This window comes from Bolinopsis microptera, chromosome 6, assembly GCF_026151205.1.
Source record: "Bolinopsis microptera isolate Bmic1 chromosome 6, MBARI_Bmic_1.0, whole genome shotgun sequence".
NCBI classification, from domain to species: Eukaryota; Metazoa; Ctenophora; class Tentaculata; order Lobata; family Bolinopsidae; genus Bolinopsis; species Bolinopsis microptera.
Window position 1 is genome coordinate 8,389,154 of NC_087077.1, and position 20,964 is coordinate 8,410,117.

The 20,964-nt window shown below is 39.3% G+C and overlaps 3 protein-coding genes across 3 annotated transcripts in view; 2 read left to right on the forward strand and 1 right to left on the reverse strand.

The window, feature by feature from the left end:
* The window catches only part of LOC134816912 (mucin-2-like), a 765,431-nt gene that overhangs the window by 292,868 nt on the left and 451,599 nt on the right, over positions 1-20,964 (forward strand). The window lies entirely within an intron of this gene.
* LOC134816923 (kelch-like protein 3) overlaps positions 1-20,964 on the forward strand; it is a 99,988-nt gene that overhangs the window by 28,283 nt on the left and 50,741 nt on the right. The window lies entirely within an intron of this gene.
* On the reverse strand, positions 1,083-7,009 carry LOC134816932 (mitochondrial glycine transporter-like). The gene is made up of 7 exons (XM_063825988.1): positions 6,866-7,009; positions 6,596-6,708; positions 6,194-6,326; positions 5,399-5,518; positions 4,918-5,092; positions 1,807-1,961; positions 1,083-1,298 (listed from the first exon to the last, which is right to left on the reverse strand). Exons 1-7 carry the CDS (start codon positions 6,875-6,877, stop codon positions 1,164-1,166), a joined length of 843 nt encoding a protein of 280 aa, XP_063682058.1. The 5' UTR covers positions 6,878-7,009; the 3' UTR covers positions 1,083-1,163.

The window sequence follows — 20,964 nt, forward strand, 5'->3', positions numbered from 1 at the left end:
AATCCCAACAACTTATAGTGAATTTAAAGGTCACGGAATAATATCGTGAAGATATTTATATAAATATATAATATAAATATCGTGACAAGAAATAAAGCCACCAATATTTCACGGTAAAGTCGTCACGGAGAGTTCGTGGGTGGTCTACTACCGAGTCAGACACATTGCTCTCTCTCTCCCTCTAGCTCTCTAGAGAGATAGAGAGCTGGTTGAGTTGCTATCTCGTTAAAATCAACTCCGCCGTATTTTATTTTACTAATAATATACACAACGTATGATTGCAAATATAACTTAAGTTCAGGTTAAAAACTTTGTTTTGACTGGATAATATATGGTAATGTTCTGCGCCGCGCTTGGGAGTTATTTCCTAGTAGGTAAGTTTACGGACAATGAAATGGTTAACAACCTAGGGTCCACGAAACTATAATTTGGATTTTATTTCTATGAAATATTTATTCCCATAATGGTTGAGGATCTTTGACCTTAGGATGCCGAAAATAATCTTTCCAAGGAAACTTGCAAAAATCGTTACATTGCAACGAAGTTCCGATAATAGGGTATATTCTCTGTTTTATAGCGAACTCTACCGTGGTTCTTACTTGTATGGTTATGATCATCAAATCAATCGTCAATCTTACTTAAGCCAGAAATTCTACCAAAGATCACCGGACACTGAATTTGGCATGTTGCCCACTTAGTCGGTGATTATGTAATCTTACATTCCAGCTAGGACTACCCACAACCAGTTACCCGTAGGGATATCAGTGGTGATCGTGATATTATAATTCCAAGGGCATATTAAGGCAAAAGCAAGCTCGATATTACATGTACTTAAAATCCAATCATGATATTTTTCATTTGAGTTATGCGATATATGCAATCATAACATTTTATAATCCTTATGTTCTGGCAGATCCAACGTAGGCCATACTACGCGAACATATTATTATATATGTTGTTATTACGGGTATTTAATAGCTGGTGAAAGATCTAAAACATCAGATGACAGTAGAAAATAATTTAAATAAAAAAGGAACTCTCAGTTTCTCAACGGTCATAAACTTGAACAGAAAACTATCCGTTAGAAGTCACGCTTGGCAGGGTGCCAAGAAATTAAATAAATTAGAACATGTCTGTCTGAGTCCTGACTATCTCTAATTGGTTTAATAATGGTTGGTGTTAAAGAGGTATGAACGTTTCTTGACCTCCTCGTAAACCAGCCAGGCTGTCGCGGATACAAGAGTTCTCCGAGCCAGACGCGGTGCAAATCCGGAGTAGAATCCAGAGATACCCGCTTCCTATCGAGCAAGGGGTTATCAATTAATTATTTCATTAAGTCGTGTAGTGTTACTGTTATTGAGTTACATATAATATTGATGTTTCTTTCTAGAGAATTTCTGATATCTTCTGAATAGATTCAGTGATGTCATCATTGAGTCTATTCAGAAGAAATCAGAAATTCTGGACAGAAAGAATTTATTATTTGGGTTTTATTATAACAGATACTAGCGATATGTGCCGACAAAGTTCAATTAGAAATTTGATATTAGAATTTATCATACAACAATTTAAATATCTACGAATAGTTCTCACAGGGTATACAACAGGAAGATCCAAATGCTTAGCCCGATTCACCGTTTTCGTTAACACGTACGTTAATAAATACCACAGTTACAGTAAACATACCATAGTTACAGTAAACATACCTTAGTTACAGTAAACATACCATAGTTACAGTAAACATACCATAGTTACAGTAAACATACCATAGTTACAGTAAACATACCATAGTTACAGTAAACATACCTTGTAAAGTGCAGGTATGATTTTGTTGAGTCCAACACGCTGGGTCAAGTTGTTCTGTAGTTGGACACGTGTCTTGATAACATCAGCTGGGTGAGTTATGAGAGAGGAGAGAGACCCGGCTGCTAGCCCTGATATAGTCGTACTGACCACGCTATCTGATAATAATAATATGTCCGATAATGATAATATGAGACGGAGTATTGGTGCTGGATCTAGAAATTCGAGCTGATAATGCAGAAATTGGGCGCAGGCCTTGAAATTAGATATTTTTAACATGACCTTTTACACTTTTTATTTTTTCTAAAAAAGATACGTATTTGAAAATTACATATCGAAATTATAATTCATAGAGTTTTATGATGAAGTGTAGTTGAAGAAGTGTTTGCACAAGACCAAGGTATTGTTTTATAATGTTCTCACGACGTTATATCCCCGAAAAGTAGAGAACACTCGGTATTGATAATTGTACGTGTTTCTTGTTGTTTGTTTTATTGTACGCGTGTCTTGAGGATATGTTATCAAACGTCTCTTGAGTCGCCATGATGTCGCCTTGACGAGCACCACGTATCACATAACTATATTATTTCATATATTACGAAACCATCGTAAAATATAAGAAATAATATATCTTGACTTAATTTCATGCAGCGCGAGACGTCAATTACGTTCGGTCAGTATCGCGCACAGCATTCAATCGCCAAGGAATTATGCCATTACGGTATGTATCATGAAGTCGACACATTGAATCGATGATAATAATATGTAAGTGTAACGAGTTTATGAGCAATGAGACACGAGCAATAGATAATTATATATTTACATATTGATGCTTTTCAAAGAAAGTTACAACGAATTCTTCATGTAGTGCATCCTGGGTTTGGACAGGATATGCCCGTTTAAAATATTTCCATCACATTACATTACATAATTCTCAATAAATGTAATAGATTTGTAGTGTTATAATTAGTTTAAACCTAATATATTTACATATAATATTTGTATTCACGGCTATAGTTTTCACTGAATTAAACAGCTCTTAATGACAACTTTTTCATTCCCTCGGCATCTGTTTTATTTGGTCGACAAAGAGTTACGTAATGCTTTAATCGCTATTAAATATTAATGTACTGGCAACTAAATGATCGCTTTACCATTCAACTATTCAAATATGCTATTTAATTCCTTCGCTCAGATCATAGAATTATATTAGTGACAACCGCATAAAACGCTAAACTGAAAAATTGAAAATGTCAAACAAATGAAAATGGATCTGTTTTAAGATCCAGTTTCGTGGGTGTTAACTGTAAAGATGCAAACTAATTTCAAATTTTGAACTATTTAAAAGCAATCGTTCATAATACCTCCTAAGAACTTGATGCAAAGTCCCTTTTGTAATATTTGACAAACTAAGTCACCTCACTCACCCCTCAACTGTCTTAAAGTCTTTATCAAATTATGAAATTCTACCGGCAAATTGAAATGTCTTCTACCACGTAAACGGGGTAATATGTTAAGGGCCTGTTATTGAGGGGGCAAGCAAATTTGGTTTTCTCAGAAACGATGTTGAGCAATGAGCATGGTGCTGATATGTAAGCTGCAGGGGCCGGGGAGAGGGGTAGAGGGGGGAGGGGCGCAGCTTGATAAGGACAAACACATGAAAACAGCGTCTCAAATATAAATAGTCTGTCTGATGAAGCAAAGTTATACTTAATAGACTTTCTGGTATTAATAAACGTCAATTGCGGTTGAAATTTTAGCGTGAGGCTGGGAAGCAACAGAAAATTTTTACGGAACCCGATTTGCCGAGATTTTGGGCCGGAATGATCAACTTACTTTGACTTACTTGCATTAATAAATACATTTTAACCATAACACAAATATAACATATGAGAAAGAGTCACAATCATCACTGATAGGCGTCATTTTCATATTTACTGTCCTAAAATATCCTCAAGTACAACTTGATAATTGTATGGCCACTCGCCCACTTACTTTAGAGGAGACTGCCCCAATCTCCCAACCCCCCTCCCCCCTCTCCTGCCGCTGTTAAGATGAGCGATTTTACATTACACAACTCACCGCTAAGCTAACACAAAAAATAACAGGAAAACTAAGCTATTGATATACTGAGTAGTGAGTACTAAGCATCGGGAGGCGAGCAGCCGATGTAATCCAATACGCTGTCTTCCCAATTAATTAAATAATAATGGGTGTTTGATATGGTGTTACTTACTTTTGTTTCAACACAAAGCTATTGAAATACGACACTAGTGTTGCGTGAGATGAACTGAACTGAAACCCCTGGTCCCGTGCCAGCCCCTAACAAGCTGATTGTTCCGCTATTTGATATAACATGTGTGTAGGAACCACGGTTACGGTGGTTACCACGGTTACGGTGGTTACCACGGTTACGGTGGTTACCACGGTTACGGTGGTTACCACGGTTACGGTGGTTACCACGGTTACGACGGTTACGGTGGTTACCACGGTTACGGTGGTTACCACGGTTACGACGGTTACGGTGGTTACCACGGTTACGGTGGTTACGACGGTTACGGTGGTTACCACGGTTACGGTGGTTACCACGGTTACGGTGGTTACCACGGTTACGGTGGTTACCACGGTTACGGTGGTTACCACGGTTACGGTGGTTACCACGGTTACGGTGGTTACCACGGTTACGGTGGTTACCACGGTTACGGTGGTTACCACGGTTACAGTGGTTACCACGGTTACGGTGGTTACCACGGTTACGGTGGTTACCACGGTTACGGTGGTTACCACGGTTACTGTGGTTACCACGGTTACGGTGGTTACCACGGTTACGGTGGTTACCACGGTTACGGTGGTTACCACGGTTACGGTGGTTACCACGGTTACGGTGGTTACCACGGTTACGGTGGTTACCACGGTTACCACTAGTTACGACTAGTTTTAGTGAGTAGACAGGGATCAGAATGTGTGTGTAATAAAATAACTCATGTTACACAGCAGACTGTAATACTTAATTAATAAGGGTATAGTTTGCAATACCAGGGTTTCACTGAAGTGACTATATCCAGCTACACTGACAATACCTTACAGTTTGTTTAAGCTTTATGCAACAGTTACCTGATCCAGAAAATGCATTCTTCTTGAGATGGGTGTACACAGCGAGGTAGATGCCTGAGAAGGGCGCGTCACGTGCAATAGTTGCACCCAGTCCCCGGTATAGACCCTGCAGCTTTTCTTGGGCCACGATAGCTCGGACTGCTCCGTGGATACTTTTGTAGCCGAACTTTCCACTCTGCAACGTTTTAGTAGGTTAGTTTGAGTTTAAATTTTTTTAAACAAGACGAAAAATTTGATGAAATCTTAATGTTGAATATTGAAATTCTACCGAATCTATTAAGAATAAAAGCGAAAATTTAGATTCAATTTGTAGCTTTATAGGGTGAGACTGATAACTATTATAACATGATTTCATCTATAATAAGTCAATAAAGCTTAAGTAAAAACATTATTTTGACCAAGCCACATACATAAAATTGGACCATAATAGAAAGTATCGTTACAAGGAATTATGCTATTTTACTTTTAAAGTGCTGCATACCTCATATCGAGTTTTAATAAGAGTTAGAGGTTGAACAAAGATGACAGTTATTGTTCTTGAAGTGGCGCCTATCATCACGGCAGAGGATGGTCCTACATCTGCACCAAACATCTCTTTTATCTGAGAAAATATTGACCATACATAAAACAAATAACCAATAACTGAACAAGTTGTGATTTACATGCTATACATAGAGACAAAGATTTAAACAAAAGAAAAATAAAGCCACTGTTGTTGCATGAAGGGTTAAATGCAGATTACAGGAGTGTAGGAAGAATTCATTCCTTAAGACAAATTTCGTTATATTGAAACTGTGTTTGAAAATGATCTCTATTGCCAAATTGCTCAGCTAGGCTTTTTACACTTGCAAAATCATCAAAAAAACTTCGCCATTAGTATCCATTTGCCAAAAGAATTTGGACAAGATGCAGCCTTTGCTCACACCATCCTGCTGTAAACTTTAAATTTTTTACAGGCATGGTATGGTTGACACTGAAAGTTTTACTGTTTTTGAAATTCAGGCTGTGGCCAAAGCGTGTGCTAAATTTTAAAAACTCTAACATTTTGGCCCCCTCACGAAGAAAATCATTCCTACACCCCTGGACCCTGGTTAAATGAGACAGAGAATTGATTAAAGATGATTAAAGATAAGTAAAAGCATTCAAGATCCAAAATAAACCTCTCCAATTGCTTCCTGAGCTGAACCAAACGATGGGGGGTTAGTACTCAATCATTCAGTGAACCTTCCAATGGATCAAAAAATAACTCGAATATATGGTGGCATGTCCACCGGACCTGAGACAAAGTTACAAAGTAGCAGGCAACTCCAGGAATCGTCTTCGCAAGAGAAGGCCTAAGACCAATCCACCATGATCGTTGTACTAATCCTTTATAGAGTTGAGCTTTGCTTGAAAACAACCCATGCCCTCTGAAAATGTTAATTGCATGTTATAAATGCCTGTACATCCCTGCCACTTTAGTGGCCTGTCTTTTCCTTGAATTAAGTAGTCTTGGACAGAATGTGATGCACGAAAAGGGCTTTATTTTAAGTAGTATTATATTGCCACTCTTTGTATTTATAAAATTGGCAAAAAATTACAAATTCCATAGTTTCATTGAAAATTTACTTTTTAATTGGTGTCATATCTAGGACATAGTATGGCATTGTCATAAAGGTTTTAAAATTTAGAAACCTACCTTGGAGAACTTTTATTTGCCTGTAGTTGTGTTTTGATGAAATCCAGAGGCTGGAAAAGGACAGTACAGATGAGCCCACTGGTTGCTCCACCAACAAGAGAAACGATTGCGCTCTGAAAATGGATATATATGATGATTGATGACAAATTGTTACATTGTTTACATTTATTTTGAGCTCGAAATTTAAAACTGTTAGTTGACTAAAATCAGTGGTAGTATCTTTGAACTACAATTAATTAAAGAAAGCATTCGGCTCAGTTTTTTAAATACTTCAGTAGCCATGTTGTTATAGTCTGCTACAAAGAGTCTTTCAGTTGTTGGATCTGTATGAAGATACAGTATCTAGATACTAGATACAGGTTGGAGGTCAAGTTGGGTAGTAGACTACCACTGGAGCCTTTAGGCTAAAAATATATACAATTGGTTATTCAAAATGAATTACATCATATTTTCAAGATTTATAAATTCAGTCAAACAATAATTTCAATTTCATGCCATTTATCGCAGTCAAAACTAGATTAAAAACAATTTAAAGGATCCCTAACGTAGTTTTAACTTTAAAGCTATTTTAGATAATTTCATCCTAAGACGATGTATGTTCTAGTAAGGCAGTAAGAACTGCATCCTGTTAAATATCAAATGGCACCTATCTTAGGGGGAGTCATATTGTCGATTAGGGACAATTTTGTTTAAATAGCAAAATGTAGTACTAGCAAAATTGCATGTTTTGCTCTAGATATACATTATTTTCGAAGTCTTCTCTTCAAATTCTCTAAAAGGGGGGGGGGGGGGGGGATCATGTTATTTTTTGTCCGTTTTTGTCCGTTTTTGTCCGTTAATTTTTGTCCGTTTTGAAAATATAGCTGCCAAACGGATAAAAACGGACAAAAACGGACAAAAATTGTAACTTTTGATTTAAATTTTCTCCACAATTTGCAACAGGCTATCTGCAGAAATGGGTAGCCCGGTTAATGACCATGGTCCTTTCTCAAACTTTTAATCCTCAATTAGGCACAAAGACTAGTCTACACATTTTTTAATAACATAAAAAGGGATGAAAAGTTTTATTACTGGCGAGTAAAACTTTGTTAAACACAAAGATTCTTGAGCACATTTTGAGTCAGACTCAAATGCGTTTAAAAACATTTTAGTATATAACAATAAATTATGTAAACAATAACACCAACAATAATTATAAATTGAACAGCAATAGCAGCAAATCTGGGGAAACTTGGTGGACATTGACTTTTTTCACAAAATTTGTGTATGTTGACTTCAACATGATTTTGCAGCTTATTGTGGTTAATCTCAATGTTGGAGTGATGTTTTTCTGGTGCACAAAACACTGCAGTACAGTTATGTTGAATAATTGAGGTTAATGAATCCTCTATGTGGCCACTATGGTGGTTAAAATACCAGTTTTAGGGTAAACCACCATTTTGAGATATGATATTATGAAATGAGTAGTCATTATATTGAGATCATCCCATGGTGCAACTATTACAAAAGTTTAAAACCCTCATTGGGGGCATTTTGTGGTCCTAATGGTGGTTAAATGGAAGATGAACGATGAGCAATAAATATTGCTCTGGTTATAATGTATAGTGGTGGTTGTTCATTTGTACATGGATGATAATTTTTCATCACAAATGTGCAATTTAATAGTATGGTTAATTTTAGGTGGTTAATATTCGTAAAATGTGCTAAAAAGATGGTTAAAACGTCAAAATATTTTGTTAACCACCAATCAAAACAATATTAATGCTTTTAGTCAACTTTTTCTGGTCAACAAAGGACATTTGAAGGGTTTTGATAAAAGTTATCAAGAAATGTTGTCATAACAGTGGTTAAAAGGGCTATATGACTTGCTAGGCTGTTGAACAAGGCATCTATTAAAGTGAAAATTAACCACAATATGAAGTTCGGATAATGGTTTGCTATCCAATTGAGTGTATAATTGTTTGCAAATCCATAATTTTGACCCCAAGTTCATGCATTATGATCAATGTGCAGCTATGGTGGTTAAAATGTCTCGAAAATACCCTATATTTGCTCTAATTAACCATTTTTAGAGCACATATTAGCTTTGTAAAGCTATAGCTGGCCATGCTGCATTATCTAGATATAACTACCAGCTCATCTATGTGCACAAAAACATTGCTGAGTCCTTTGTTGCGTCCAGCATGGTTAATAAAGGTCTAAAATTGACCTAAATCAGTGTTTTTGGTCGTTTTAACCGCCATACGGCCACACATTCTGTTGCATTATCTTTAAAATCACTTATTATCCTTCAGCTATCTCTCATAATCAAATATCAAAACAAAATAGGGCACAAAAAGTTCGGAGGTTGCTGAATAATGGTTAATTTGTGATGGCTTCTGTTGACCGAAAGTCCAAAATAAACATGTTTTAACCACATTGAGGCCACATCTAAGGTTTTATGGTATTGGGACCATAGCCAAAAGTTTTGGGCACCTGGATGGTGTCCTCTGCCTCTGAAATTATAGTGATATTTCAATGCTGTGCCATACCAGGTGGTTAAGTACGCGCAAGCGCGCGCGCACGCGTACAAACATGGTTTTTTTGATATACCACAGTTGGTGGTTAACTGTTCTACATCAGACCTTCACTAAAAGTATTGGGCACCATAGTGGTGACATAATATATAAAGAATTTAAGCATAGACTAAATATGTTGGCCTACAGATGGTTAAGTACGCACAAGCGCGCGCGCACGCGTACACTATAACATAAACAAATAAACCACTCCACAGACCACATTTATTAATTTTTTTTATTTCCTTCTTCAACTATGTGTCAATGAACCATTTTTGTTTAATAATGACCATCAATTTTAACTGTACTACTCATATCTTCACTGTAGTAAGGGTTTGGGTGTAAGAGGTATAAAAAATGTCCACTAACAAATCAGTCATTTTTCGACGACTTAACCACCTAACTCAGCACCAAAATGTTCTGAGATTTTTTTCGTTGCACTATCATAAAGCTATGACATTTTTGAACCTATGTAAATATTCAGATTACTAGAATTCATATTCTGCGATTTTTAAGGGGTGGTTAAGTGCTTCAAAGTGGTGTATTTCAAAGTTTCCCCAGATTTGCTGCTATTGCTGTGAACAAATTATTGAGAGATGAAAGAGAGGAAGAGGAGGAGGGGGGACTGAGGAGGGGGACTGAGGAGGAAGAGGAGGGGGGCTGAGGAGGAGTGAGACTGAGAAGGAGAACTGAGGAGGAGGAATGAATAGGAGGAGAAGAAGGACTCAAGAGGAGGACTGAGGAGGAGGAGGACTAAGGAGAAGGATGAGGAGGAGGACCCAAGAGGAGGAGGACCCAGGAAAAGGCCCCATGAGGAGGACTGGGGAGGAGGAGGACTGATGAGGACTGATTTGGACTGATAAAGAGGACTAAGGACGAGGAGGAGGAGGAGGAGAAGGACTGAGGAGTGAGGAGGAGGACTGATGAGGAGAAGGAGGTGTATGAGGAGGATGAGGAGGATAAAGGAGATGAAGTGTGAGGATAAGGAGAACTGAGGAGGAGGACTGGTGAAGAGGACTGATGAGGAGGAGGACTGAGAAGTAGGAGTAGGAGGACTGAGGAGGGGGGACTTAGGAGGAAGAGGAGGATTGAGGAGGAGGAGGACTGAGGAGTAGAAGGAGGAATAGGACTGAAGAGGATCAGGAGGACCCAGGAGGAGGAGGAAGAGGAGGAGGACTGAAGAGGAGAAGGAGGACCCAGGAGGAGGAACCAGGAAGAAGAGGAGGAGGAGGACTGAGAAGGAGGACTGAGAAGGAGAAGGAGGACTGATGAGGAGGATGAGGATGAGGAGGAGGGTGACTGGGGGAGGACTGAGGAGGAGGAGGAAGACTGAGGAGGAGGAAGAGGAGAAGGACTGAGGAGGAGAAGGACTGAGGAGGAGGACCCAGGAGGAGGAGGACCCAGGAAAAGGCCCCAGGAGGAGGAGGATGACTGGGGAGAAGGAGGACTGATGAGGACTGATGACGAGGTCTGAGGACGAGGAGGAGGAAGTGGATGAAGAGGATGAGGACTGAGGAGGATGAGGACTGAGGAGGAGGACTGGTGAGGAGAAGGAAGAGGACCCAGGAGGAGAAGGAGGAGGAGGAGGATAACTGAGGAGGAGGAGAAGGACTGAGGAGGAGAAGAGGGATCCAGGAGGAGAACCCAGGAGGAGGAGAAGGAGGACTGAGGAGGAGGACTAAGGAGAAGGAGGACTGATGAGGAGGATGAGGATGAGGAGGAGGGTGACTGGGGGGAGGACTGAGGAGGAGGGTGACTGGGGGAGGACTGAGGAGGATGAGGAAGACTGAGGAGGAGGAGGAAGAGGAGAAGGACTGAGGAGGAGAACGACTGAGGAGGAGAACGACTGAGGAGGAGAAGCAGGAGGCTGAGGACCCAGGAGGAGGAGGACCCAGGAGGAGGACCCAATAAAAGGCCCCAGGAGGAGGAGGAAGAGGAGGAGAACTGGGGAGGAGGAGGACTGTTAAGGACGAAGGAGGATAACTGAGGAGGACTGAGGAGGAGGAGGACTGAGGAGGAGGAGGACTGAGAAGGAGGAGGACTGAGGAGGACTGAGGAGAAGGAGGAGGAGGAGGAGTGAATAGGAGGAGGAGGGGGACTGGGGAGGACTGAAGAGGAGGAGGACTGAGGAGAAGGATGAGGAGGAGAACTGAGAAGGAGGACTGAGCTGAGGAGGAGGACTGAGGACTGAGGAGGAAGAGGAGGAGGATAAAGAGGAGGTGGACCCAGGAGGAGGAGGTCCCAGGAGGAGGAATCAGGAGGAGGAGGATGACTGAGGATGACTGAGGATGACTGAGGATGACTGAGGAGGAAGACTGAGGAGGAGGAGGACTGAGAAGGAGGACTGAGGAGGATGACTGAGGAGGAGGAGGAGGAGGAGTGCATAGGAGGAGGAGGGGGACTGGGGAGGACTGAAGAGGAGGAGGACTGAAGAGAAGGATGAGGAGGAGGACTGAGAAGGAGGACTGAGCTGAGGAGGAGGACTGAGGACTGAGGAGGAAGAGGAGGTGGATGAAGAGGAGGTGGACCCAGGAGGAGGAGGTCCCAGGAGGAGGACTCAGGAGGAGGAGGAGGATGACTGAGGAGGACTGAGGAGGAGGCATCTAAATGTTATTTCCATTTTTGTAATTTTTTGTCCGTTTTTGTCCGCTCTATTTTTTGTCCGTTTTGAAAATATAGGGTTCCGAACGGAAAAAACATGATCCCCCCCCCCAGGAGGAGGAGGAGGAGAAGGAGTACTGAGGAGGATGGCTGAGGAGGATGGCTGAGGAGGATGACTGAGGAGGATGACTGAGAGGGAGGAGGAGGAGGACTGAGGAGGAGGACTGAGGAGGAGGACTGAGGAGGAGGACTCATGAGAAAGAGGAGGAGGAGGACTCAGTCCCCCTCCTCCTCCTCCTATTCAGTCCTCCTCCTCATCCTCCTCAGTTCTCCTCAGTCCTCCTCCTTCTCAGTCCTCCTCAGTCCTCCTCCTCAGTCCTCCTCCTTCTCCTCCCCCTCCCTCTCAGTCATCCTCCTCAGCCATCCTCCTCAGCCATCCTCAGTCCTGAGGAGGAGGACTGAGGAGAAGGACTGAGGACTGAGGAGGAAGAGGAGGAGGATGAAGAGGAGGAGTATGAAGAGGAGGAGGAGGACTCAGGAGGAGGAGGACCCAGGAGTAGGACTCAGGAGGAGGAGGAGGACTGAGGAGGATGACTGAGGAGGAGGTGGAAGAGGAGGAAGAGGAGGAGGAGGAGGAGGAAGAGGAGGAAGCATCTAAATGTTATTTCCATTTTTGTTATTTTTTGTCCGTTTTTGTCCGCTTTATTTTTTGTCCGTTTTGAAAATATAGCTGCCAAACGGACAAAAACGGACAAAAAAACATGATCCCCCCCCCCTCTAAAACCGCCTATTTAGTTCAATTTTTGACACTCAAAAATAAATACTATACCCAGCTGAATACCAAAATAATATTAATAATGATTTGTACTTTATAGTAATTTATACCTTGTCCCACGAGGTCCAGTATGATACAAGTAAAAAATGCAAACAAAACAATTGACCTAACGCGAATGTAGGTAAGTGATAGCATATCTTGCAGTTCATGTGGATTAATTTTATTAAAACTCCCCCTGCTTCGAGGGAAACATTTATATTGTCTGAAAAATGGTTTTTGGATTAATGTAAAACACACTTACGTTCACTTTACTTCTTACTTTTACACTTAGGATCAAGTCATTTTGACTAAATTGTTGCATTGCCAGTATCTCATATCGGTGTCACCTTACTATAACAGTCCGATTGAGTGAGTTGATAATTCTGGTATAATAATAGCCCAGTGGATAAACCACAAAACTTATGCTCTATTGTGTGAAACAAAGATACTAGATCAAGATAACTATCAAGGAGTGTATGCATAGGACATAAAAAGTGATACACAAGAATTAAAAACAATGCATTTGACCCAAAATGGATGCAAAATTCGAATTTGTATTTGATACAAATTGTAACATGGAGCTCGATTGTTGTATTAAACGATGAAATTTTACAATTTGTACCAAATTATGTACATTATAATAAAATTCATTCAAACAATAAAAAACATAATTCTATTAATGAATAAAAGTTGTAAAAATCTGAATAAACATCTGTGTAAAAACCTTTTAAAGGATCACAACGACAGAGATTTCATTTGCATTAATTACCAATTGTTACCGCCACATACGGAGATCACTGTGTTACTATTAAATGGGTGAAATTCCAACCTCTTATCTCATTCAATTATTGAGTTACAGAGGGAACGCCCTAAATCCATGATACGTCATTAAAACCGCTAACCCTTTACTCCATATGCGCTTCCTATTTGACAAGCTAGTAACTGCCTGTATTGCGTGCTATGTTCGTTTATTTTAAGTTTTACTTTGCGTTAGATGGGATTAAATGCAGCACTTCACGGTATTTGGTGCTTGTGCCTTGTAATCATTGTAATTGTATAAAATCAATAGTTGTTCAAAATATCGAATAAAATTGCAATGCTCCTAAATTAATCGCCCATAAAAGCCTATTGTAACATCAAGGTAGTATGAAATATTATTATCTGCTTTCAGTATTTGGACTGGTACCGTTTTAACGTGATAAAAAGTGTATAATAACAGTCTTTTCGATATTTTTTGCAGATCATCGGATTGTTAACTCCTAAAGGCCATAGTTTCTGCGTTTATATTGACATTGGAAATATGTAAATATATCTATATATAGCTATATATCAAAATCCAACAACTTAAATCCTTGAAACAAATTCTGACGCTACAAATGCTTTGTATTTTCCGTCATCTGACGGGTATAGAGATCTAATCTTCATAATAGCACATGCTGGAAGGACATATTTCCGATTTTTCCCGATGAACCGTAGTTTGCACATGTTCAAAAAGTTTCTGTAGGCTGCATAACAGAGCTCTTCCGGTTTGATGTTCCCTTCTTTGTTGACAGGAATACTTTTTTGCATCATACTGAAATAGCACATTTGTAGCATCTTTCGGTTACTGATTCCAGCTGAGAAAAGTTCGCAATCTGTAACACATGAAACATTTTCGATATCCAAAATAAGTTCGTTTATGTGCATACTTTCTTGGCAGCAATAACATTCTATCTCTGTGCCCAATAAAGCACAATTACCACACTTGCACCAAGAACCTATATCGACTGGTCTAAGATTGAATTCTTCCTTTTTTACTTCTTCATCTTCATCTGTATCGCAAGATCCATATCCTTTGGTGCTTAGTTCTGCATCATCCTCATGATCACTTACTTGAATTTTAGGATCAAAACTGATGTCTTGTAAAACTCTTTGATCAGATATAACCTCTATTAATGTTTCTAGCAACCATTCCTCATCAGTTGTAACATCATTTTCTGTTCCACTCTCGCTTTCAGACATGAATACTAAATAGGACTAAATAACTTACAATCAACATACAACTTTTAGAATATAATCACAAATAAACTTATTTATTAGCCTTATCATTATTAACTAGACAAAAGCCTATATTATGGTATATTGTGCAGTACAGTGGTGCAAGAATTTTCAAGGTAAATCTCAAAGTAAAGTGGAGGGTACGAAATTTATTCGATTCTTTAAGTTTCCCAAAGATCCAAAGATGGCCAAAAGCTGGAAATACTTGAGCATTATAGAAGAATTTCAAACAATATACACATAATATAACAATTACCCTATATAAAAATTCAATATAAATGCAATAGAAAACTACATAAAATTTATAAACACCCTTTAAGTAAGCCAGTTTAAAGAACTGGCTCCAAATTTATATCTAATTCTTCTATTTTTACTGCACTACTACTTTTTAACCCTCTCTCTCCTCTAAGAGCTATGACTGTTGTTCTCAAAAGGTCAAATCTTACTCTCTTCCTAATAAATGTCATTGCCTCACTATATCGTTGGCCTGACTTCCTAGAAAGTTTTTCCGCTAATTTCTTGAAGAACTTATTAGCTTTCCTTCCCATACCCCCAGTGGTTAGGAAAACAAATTTTAGGAAAACAAAATTAAATTTTGGTATTTATTAATAACAATCAAAACATATCATATCATAAAAATAAAGCCGCGCGTTGGTTGACTGCCTCAGTAAGGTGAATAATTTAAGCTTGAAGGTGCCCTGCGCATTTACAGAACCTTATGCGGCGATCACATATTCACGAGGACCTGTGAGCGCCAAAATTAATTTAAAGTTTCTAGAAATCATACATCACTACGAGTTACTCATGCTTTTGGATTATAAGAGTGCGGATTGTCAGGTATTTCATTCATTCATACTTAATCGGTTTAAAGCTGTATATTTAGAACTCACTATTGGTAGGACTATCGGTGTAAACGTCCCATGTGTTATATATTCTAGTAATTTATTGTGTTATTGTATTATTAACCGATATACTATTCAGGATGACAACCTGGGTTTTGGTTTAGCTTTTAGCTTTTAGTCTTGCGTTTACCTTGTCACAACGATTCATAACAATGGCGACGAGTCTGGTTTCGAACTTACGCTTATCCAAGGAACCTGATTGTGTCAGAGAGTGGTTGGAAATCTTTGAAAACGCTGCTTCTGCATTCATTTTCGCACATGCAGATAAGCTACCAGATGACGCAACCGAAAAAACTGCTAAAGTAGCAGATCTAATGAGAACACTGTTAACAGTCAATCTGGGGCCTGACGCGTTGAAGAAGTTGCGTGCATTTACATTTCCAGATGAAATTAAAGACACTACCTACGCTACCCTGAGAAAAACTCTTGTTGATCGGTTATCACCCAAAACAAACATTGTAGCTCAACAGCAGAAGTTTATGACTTTAAATCAGATTGCTGGTGAATCCTTATGTACTTTTATGTCACGATTGAAGGAAGCTGCTAATGTTTGTCAGTTCGGTGATTTGTTTGATTTAATGGTGCGTACACGTTTTGTGGCTGGACTATCCTCTGATAGGATACGTGCTGAACTCATATCAGAATCTGCTACCAATGACACGTCTGCCAGCCTGTTCGATAAAGCTCAGACGAAGGAGAACGCTCTGCAAAGTTCAATGTCAGTCACAACACACTATGTTCAAAAACCCGGGAAGTTTCAAAAACCTCAAAACTCTAAGTTCCATCAGAAGGCCGACCTTAGCATTGTTTGTTCACGTTGTACTGTTCGTGGTCATGTTGCGAAAAACTGCAAAGTTCGTTGCAGAAACTGTCGCAAACTCGGACATATCGCGAAGAACTGTCGTTCTGCTAAGAAGCAATCCCATTGTGTTGAAGGGATTGGTGATCATGATGATGGCAACGCTTGCGCTGCTGATTATGGGTACACACACCAAGAGTTGGAGAACACGTTGTACTGCGTGGAGACGGCTGATCCTGTCCAGATTCCAGTACAGACTCCTGTTCCCGATGGTACTCTTCCTGCATCAGTTGTTAGTAATTTATCCAGTTGTATTGATTGTAATCAGAAACCATTTCTTAAAGTTACGATTAATGATAAGATTTTGAAAATGGAGTTAGATACTGGTTCATCTTTAAGCTGTATAAGTAAGTCTGATTTTGCTAGACTAGGACTAACTGATTGCCAGATTGTTCCATGTTCCCAGAAATTGCGAGTAGCTAATTTTAATTGTGAAAGCATTGACTGCAAGGCCCTTGTAAACGTTGAATTTAGAGGCAAGAAATGGATTTTACCACTATATGTTGTCGATTGTCGGTTTCCCACACTCCTAGGTCGAGAGTGGATCATCCAGATGTTTGGTAAAGACTGGTTGGATCATATGATAGGACTTGTTGATGTTGAGCAATCTTACGCTGTCTCCAAGCTTCAGAGAGATGAATTTGTAAGTGAGATACTCCGCAGTCCTGTGTTCGATCCTGGTGTTGGAACTGTTAAAGGATTTGAAGCTTGTCTACAATTTAAGCCTGATGCGAGAGCAAAGTTTTGCAAGGCAAGGCAGGTCCCATTTGCCATCGTAGACAAGGTTGGGAAAGCCATAGACGAGTTAGTGAAGAATGGACAGCTGATTCCAACAGAGCACTCAGACTGGGCTTCACCCATAGTTCCTGTCATGAAAGCGGATGGTACGATTCGCATATGTGGTGACTACAAGACTACCGTAAATCCTAATCTTGACACAGCTATTTACCCACTTCCTACGATAGAAGATTGCTTGAGTAAGATTGTCGGAGGTAAACTGTTTACTAAGCTGGATATCAGAGCCGCTTATAATAGTTTGAAGTTAAGAGAATGTGACCAAAAGATTGTGACTTTGAACACACACAAAGGATTGTTCAGTCCTACTTCTCTACCATTCGGTATTTCATCTGCCGGACCGATATTTGAACGCAAGATTGATGATACCTTGAGAAAGACAGAGAACACAGCATGGCGTGTTGAGGACATTCTAATAACTGGACCTGATGATGATAGTCACATGAAGAACGTGAGAACGGTGATTACAGCACTAGAGAATGAAGGCTACAAATGCCGGCTAGACAAGTGTGTTTTCATGGAGCCTAAGGTGACATTTCTTGGCCATGAAGTATCTGCTGACGGGATAAGACCGCTGAGTTCGAAAGTTGAAACGATAGTGAGAGCACCGTATCCTACTACTAGAGCGGAGATGATATCATTTCTTGGTGGTGCACAGTACTATTCACGTTTTATTCCCAACATGTCAACAGTTGTTGAACCACTTAACCATTTAAGACCCGCTGACAGTATTTTCCACTTTGGAGATAGAGAAAAGAGAGCTTTTGATGAGTTAAAAGCACTGTTATCGTCTGACTTGGTTCTAACAGTTTACAACCCTGAGCTGGAGTTAAAGCTTGACACGGACGCTTCATCCGTTGGTTTAGGAGCTGTTATGTCACATATTGATGAAAATGGGACAGAGCGACCGATCGAGTATATATCTCGAACTCTGACGAAATCTGAGAGAAACTATTCCATGATAGAAAAAGAAGCATTGGCAATAGTTTGGGCGACTAAGAGACTGCACCGTTATCTTTTTGGACGACCGTTTACCCTAGTTACAGACCACAAGCCGCTGGAATCTATCTTTCACCCTAGTCGTGGGATTCCTAGCATGGTGGCAGGTCGTTTACAACGATGGTCATTGTTCCTTAGCGGTTACACTTACAAGATCCAGTTTCGACCCACTGACCGTAAACATTGTAATGCTGATCTATGTTCCCGTTTTCCACTGCCTTTGGACACATCGGCAGAGACAAGAGAGTTTGATGACGAGTTAACAGAGGAGTTTGAAATGAAACCTCTAGATACTGTTTTCAGCGTGCACTACTTCGGTGATGACAAACCTTTGATTGACGCTGAGTTAATAGCTAGTCACACGAGAAGAGACAAGACACTTGGTCGAGTGTTACAGTTTGTTTAAGACGGCTGGAACGAGAAACCCCCTGTTGATGTCGAGCTGAAACCGTTTTACACACGTCGAAACAAGTTGTCAGTAGACCAGAACTGTATTGTCTGGGGATCTCGAGTTGTTATTCCAGAGAGTATGAGAAAGAGCGTGCTTTCAATGCTTCATGCAACACACATGGGCATTTCACAGACCAAAGCACTAGCAAGAGGCTATGTTTATTGGCCAAACATGGATGCTGAGATCAAGAAAATGGTTAAACTATGTGAACCATGTCAACTAAACCAGAAGAAACCCGCTAGATCTACACCACACCCATGGGCTAAAATTATGGAGGCTTGGGAGCGGATTCATCTAGATTTCTGTGGACCCTTTCTTGGATCTATGTGGCTGATAGTTATCTGTTTGTATTCAAAATGGTTAGAAGTTGTTAGAATGACGAACATTACAAGTAAGAGAGTGATTCAAGAGTTACGAGACATCTTTAGCCATTGGGGACTACCCAAGATACTAGTATCAGACAATGGATCGAGTTTAACTTCAGAAGAGTTTAAAGTATTCACGAATAATAACCAGATTCGACACGTGCTTATTCCTGCTTACTCACCTGCAAGTAATGGACAAGCAGAAGTTGCAGTCGGACTGTTTAAAAGAGCTATGAAACGGATGATCTTGAAAAACCCTGACGTTATATAACCCCACCGGATGGCTGCAAACTCATCGCACACTACACGACAGAACGCTACTTTTCACCAAGGCCTATAATTTCTAAATTTCTTTGAAATAAGCTAGACCTTATTGTAAAAGCTTAGGATCTAATATGAAACAATCCTAATAAAACAAAGTGCAAAATGGCGTCGGTGAAAAAAGTAGTTTTCAGTCAAGGAAATTGCTTTTTTAGCCAAAAAGTGCTATGTCAAATATATTTTGGTACGCAAAATTGACGTGATCAGAGATTTTTTAAAACCGTTGAAAACAGTCTGGATACCCAGAGTTAGCATATAAAAAAAATGTGTCTTTAACATTTTCACTGGATTTTCGACGCAGCCTATTTACTGGCGTACGATTTAGGCAATTATTCGGTATTTACGCAGAAATCGTTGTTGGTTTGCAAACGTGGTACATAAGCAGCGATGATCCTAAATGCTAGACAATCCTATCATATAACACTGAATCACTCTGGGAAACTTTGGGCAACTCTATTGTTAGAAAATTAAGAAATGCAAAACTGGAAATTTTCTGCAGAACTTTTGATGATAGTTAACAAGACGGTCAATTTTAGCGAAATGGAACATAATTAACGTTTCATTATCCATTTTGTGGACATTTTTTTTTTATGAATCACCACACTTAACCAGTAAATTTCCAGATCAACGTAAAGTTATAAAGAATCTCACAATTATTTAAGAATTAAAATTATTTTATTTATCAAAAAATCGTGAGTTTTAAACAAATTTAGAACAAATTTCAATATTTCAATTTTGTTCTTCAGAAACTTTTGTTCATTTAAATCGGTTCAACAATTTATTTGTCTTATATTTTATCACAATTTTAACGAATTTGAGTTCTAAAATTATTGTTTTTACACTTTTCGTTTACGAGTTATATAAGCTTTAAATTTGATTTAAACCTTAAAAAAAAACCTTTTCCTGCAGATGACACCTGTTTTTGTTTACAATTTGCTCTAAGTACTTCGGCTAACATTTCTTCTTGGACAATTGTCTGTACAACTGATACATGATTGAATCAGATTTGTACACCAATTACCTTAATATACAAATTAGGGATTGTATGATGGTCTAAAATACCCTAATCTACTCATACATGCCAATCAATCACCCATTGCTACATACCCCACTACGAAAGATAGTTAGCATTAAGTCGCGTGAAAAGACGCGTTTTTCGCCTTGAGCTTTTACACCTAAAAATATGTACTTTTTGCTAAGATCTAACTTGTTAAAACGTATTCTATGCCACGTAGTTGTAATCAAGACTTCGGTAAGATATTGATGAAGCTCATATAAGTTTAAAATCAGTTAAGAATGATCAAGAAATGTCTAATAAATAGTGTTAATTGCAACGTTAAATTTATTCATCATAGATCAGTTTGTTTGATCAAACCCATGAGAGTTGTTACAACATTGACCAGAGCGAAGACTTTTAGTGTGAACCGTTGCAAACAACGTGAATCGGAAAGTTGAGTGGAGATAATAGAGAGGGTTTAAGTACTGAGGGGTTTCGAGATTTACACTAAAAGCTTCCTGAAGTACTTTGAACTTTGGAAACTTTCGATTATAGTTGTATAATCCATTACTTCCTGAAGGCCTGACCATAGGCAGACGGTGACCTATTCACTGGACACCTGATCTAAAATTTCGTAGCTTGCCCTGAAATTAATTTGACGATAAACAATAAT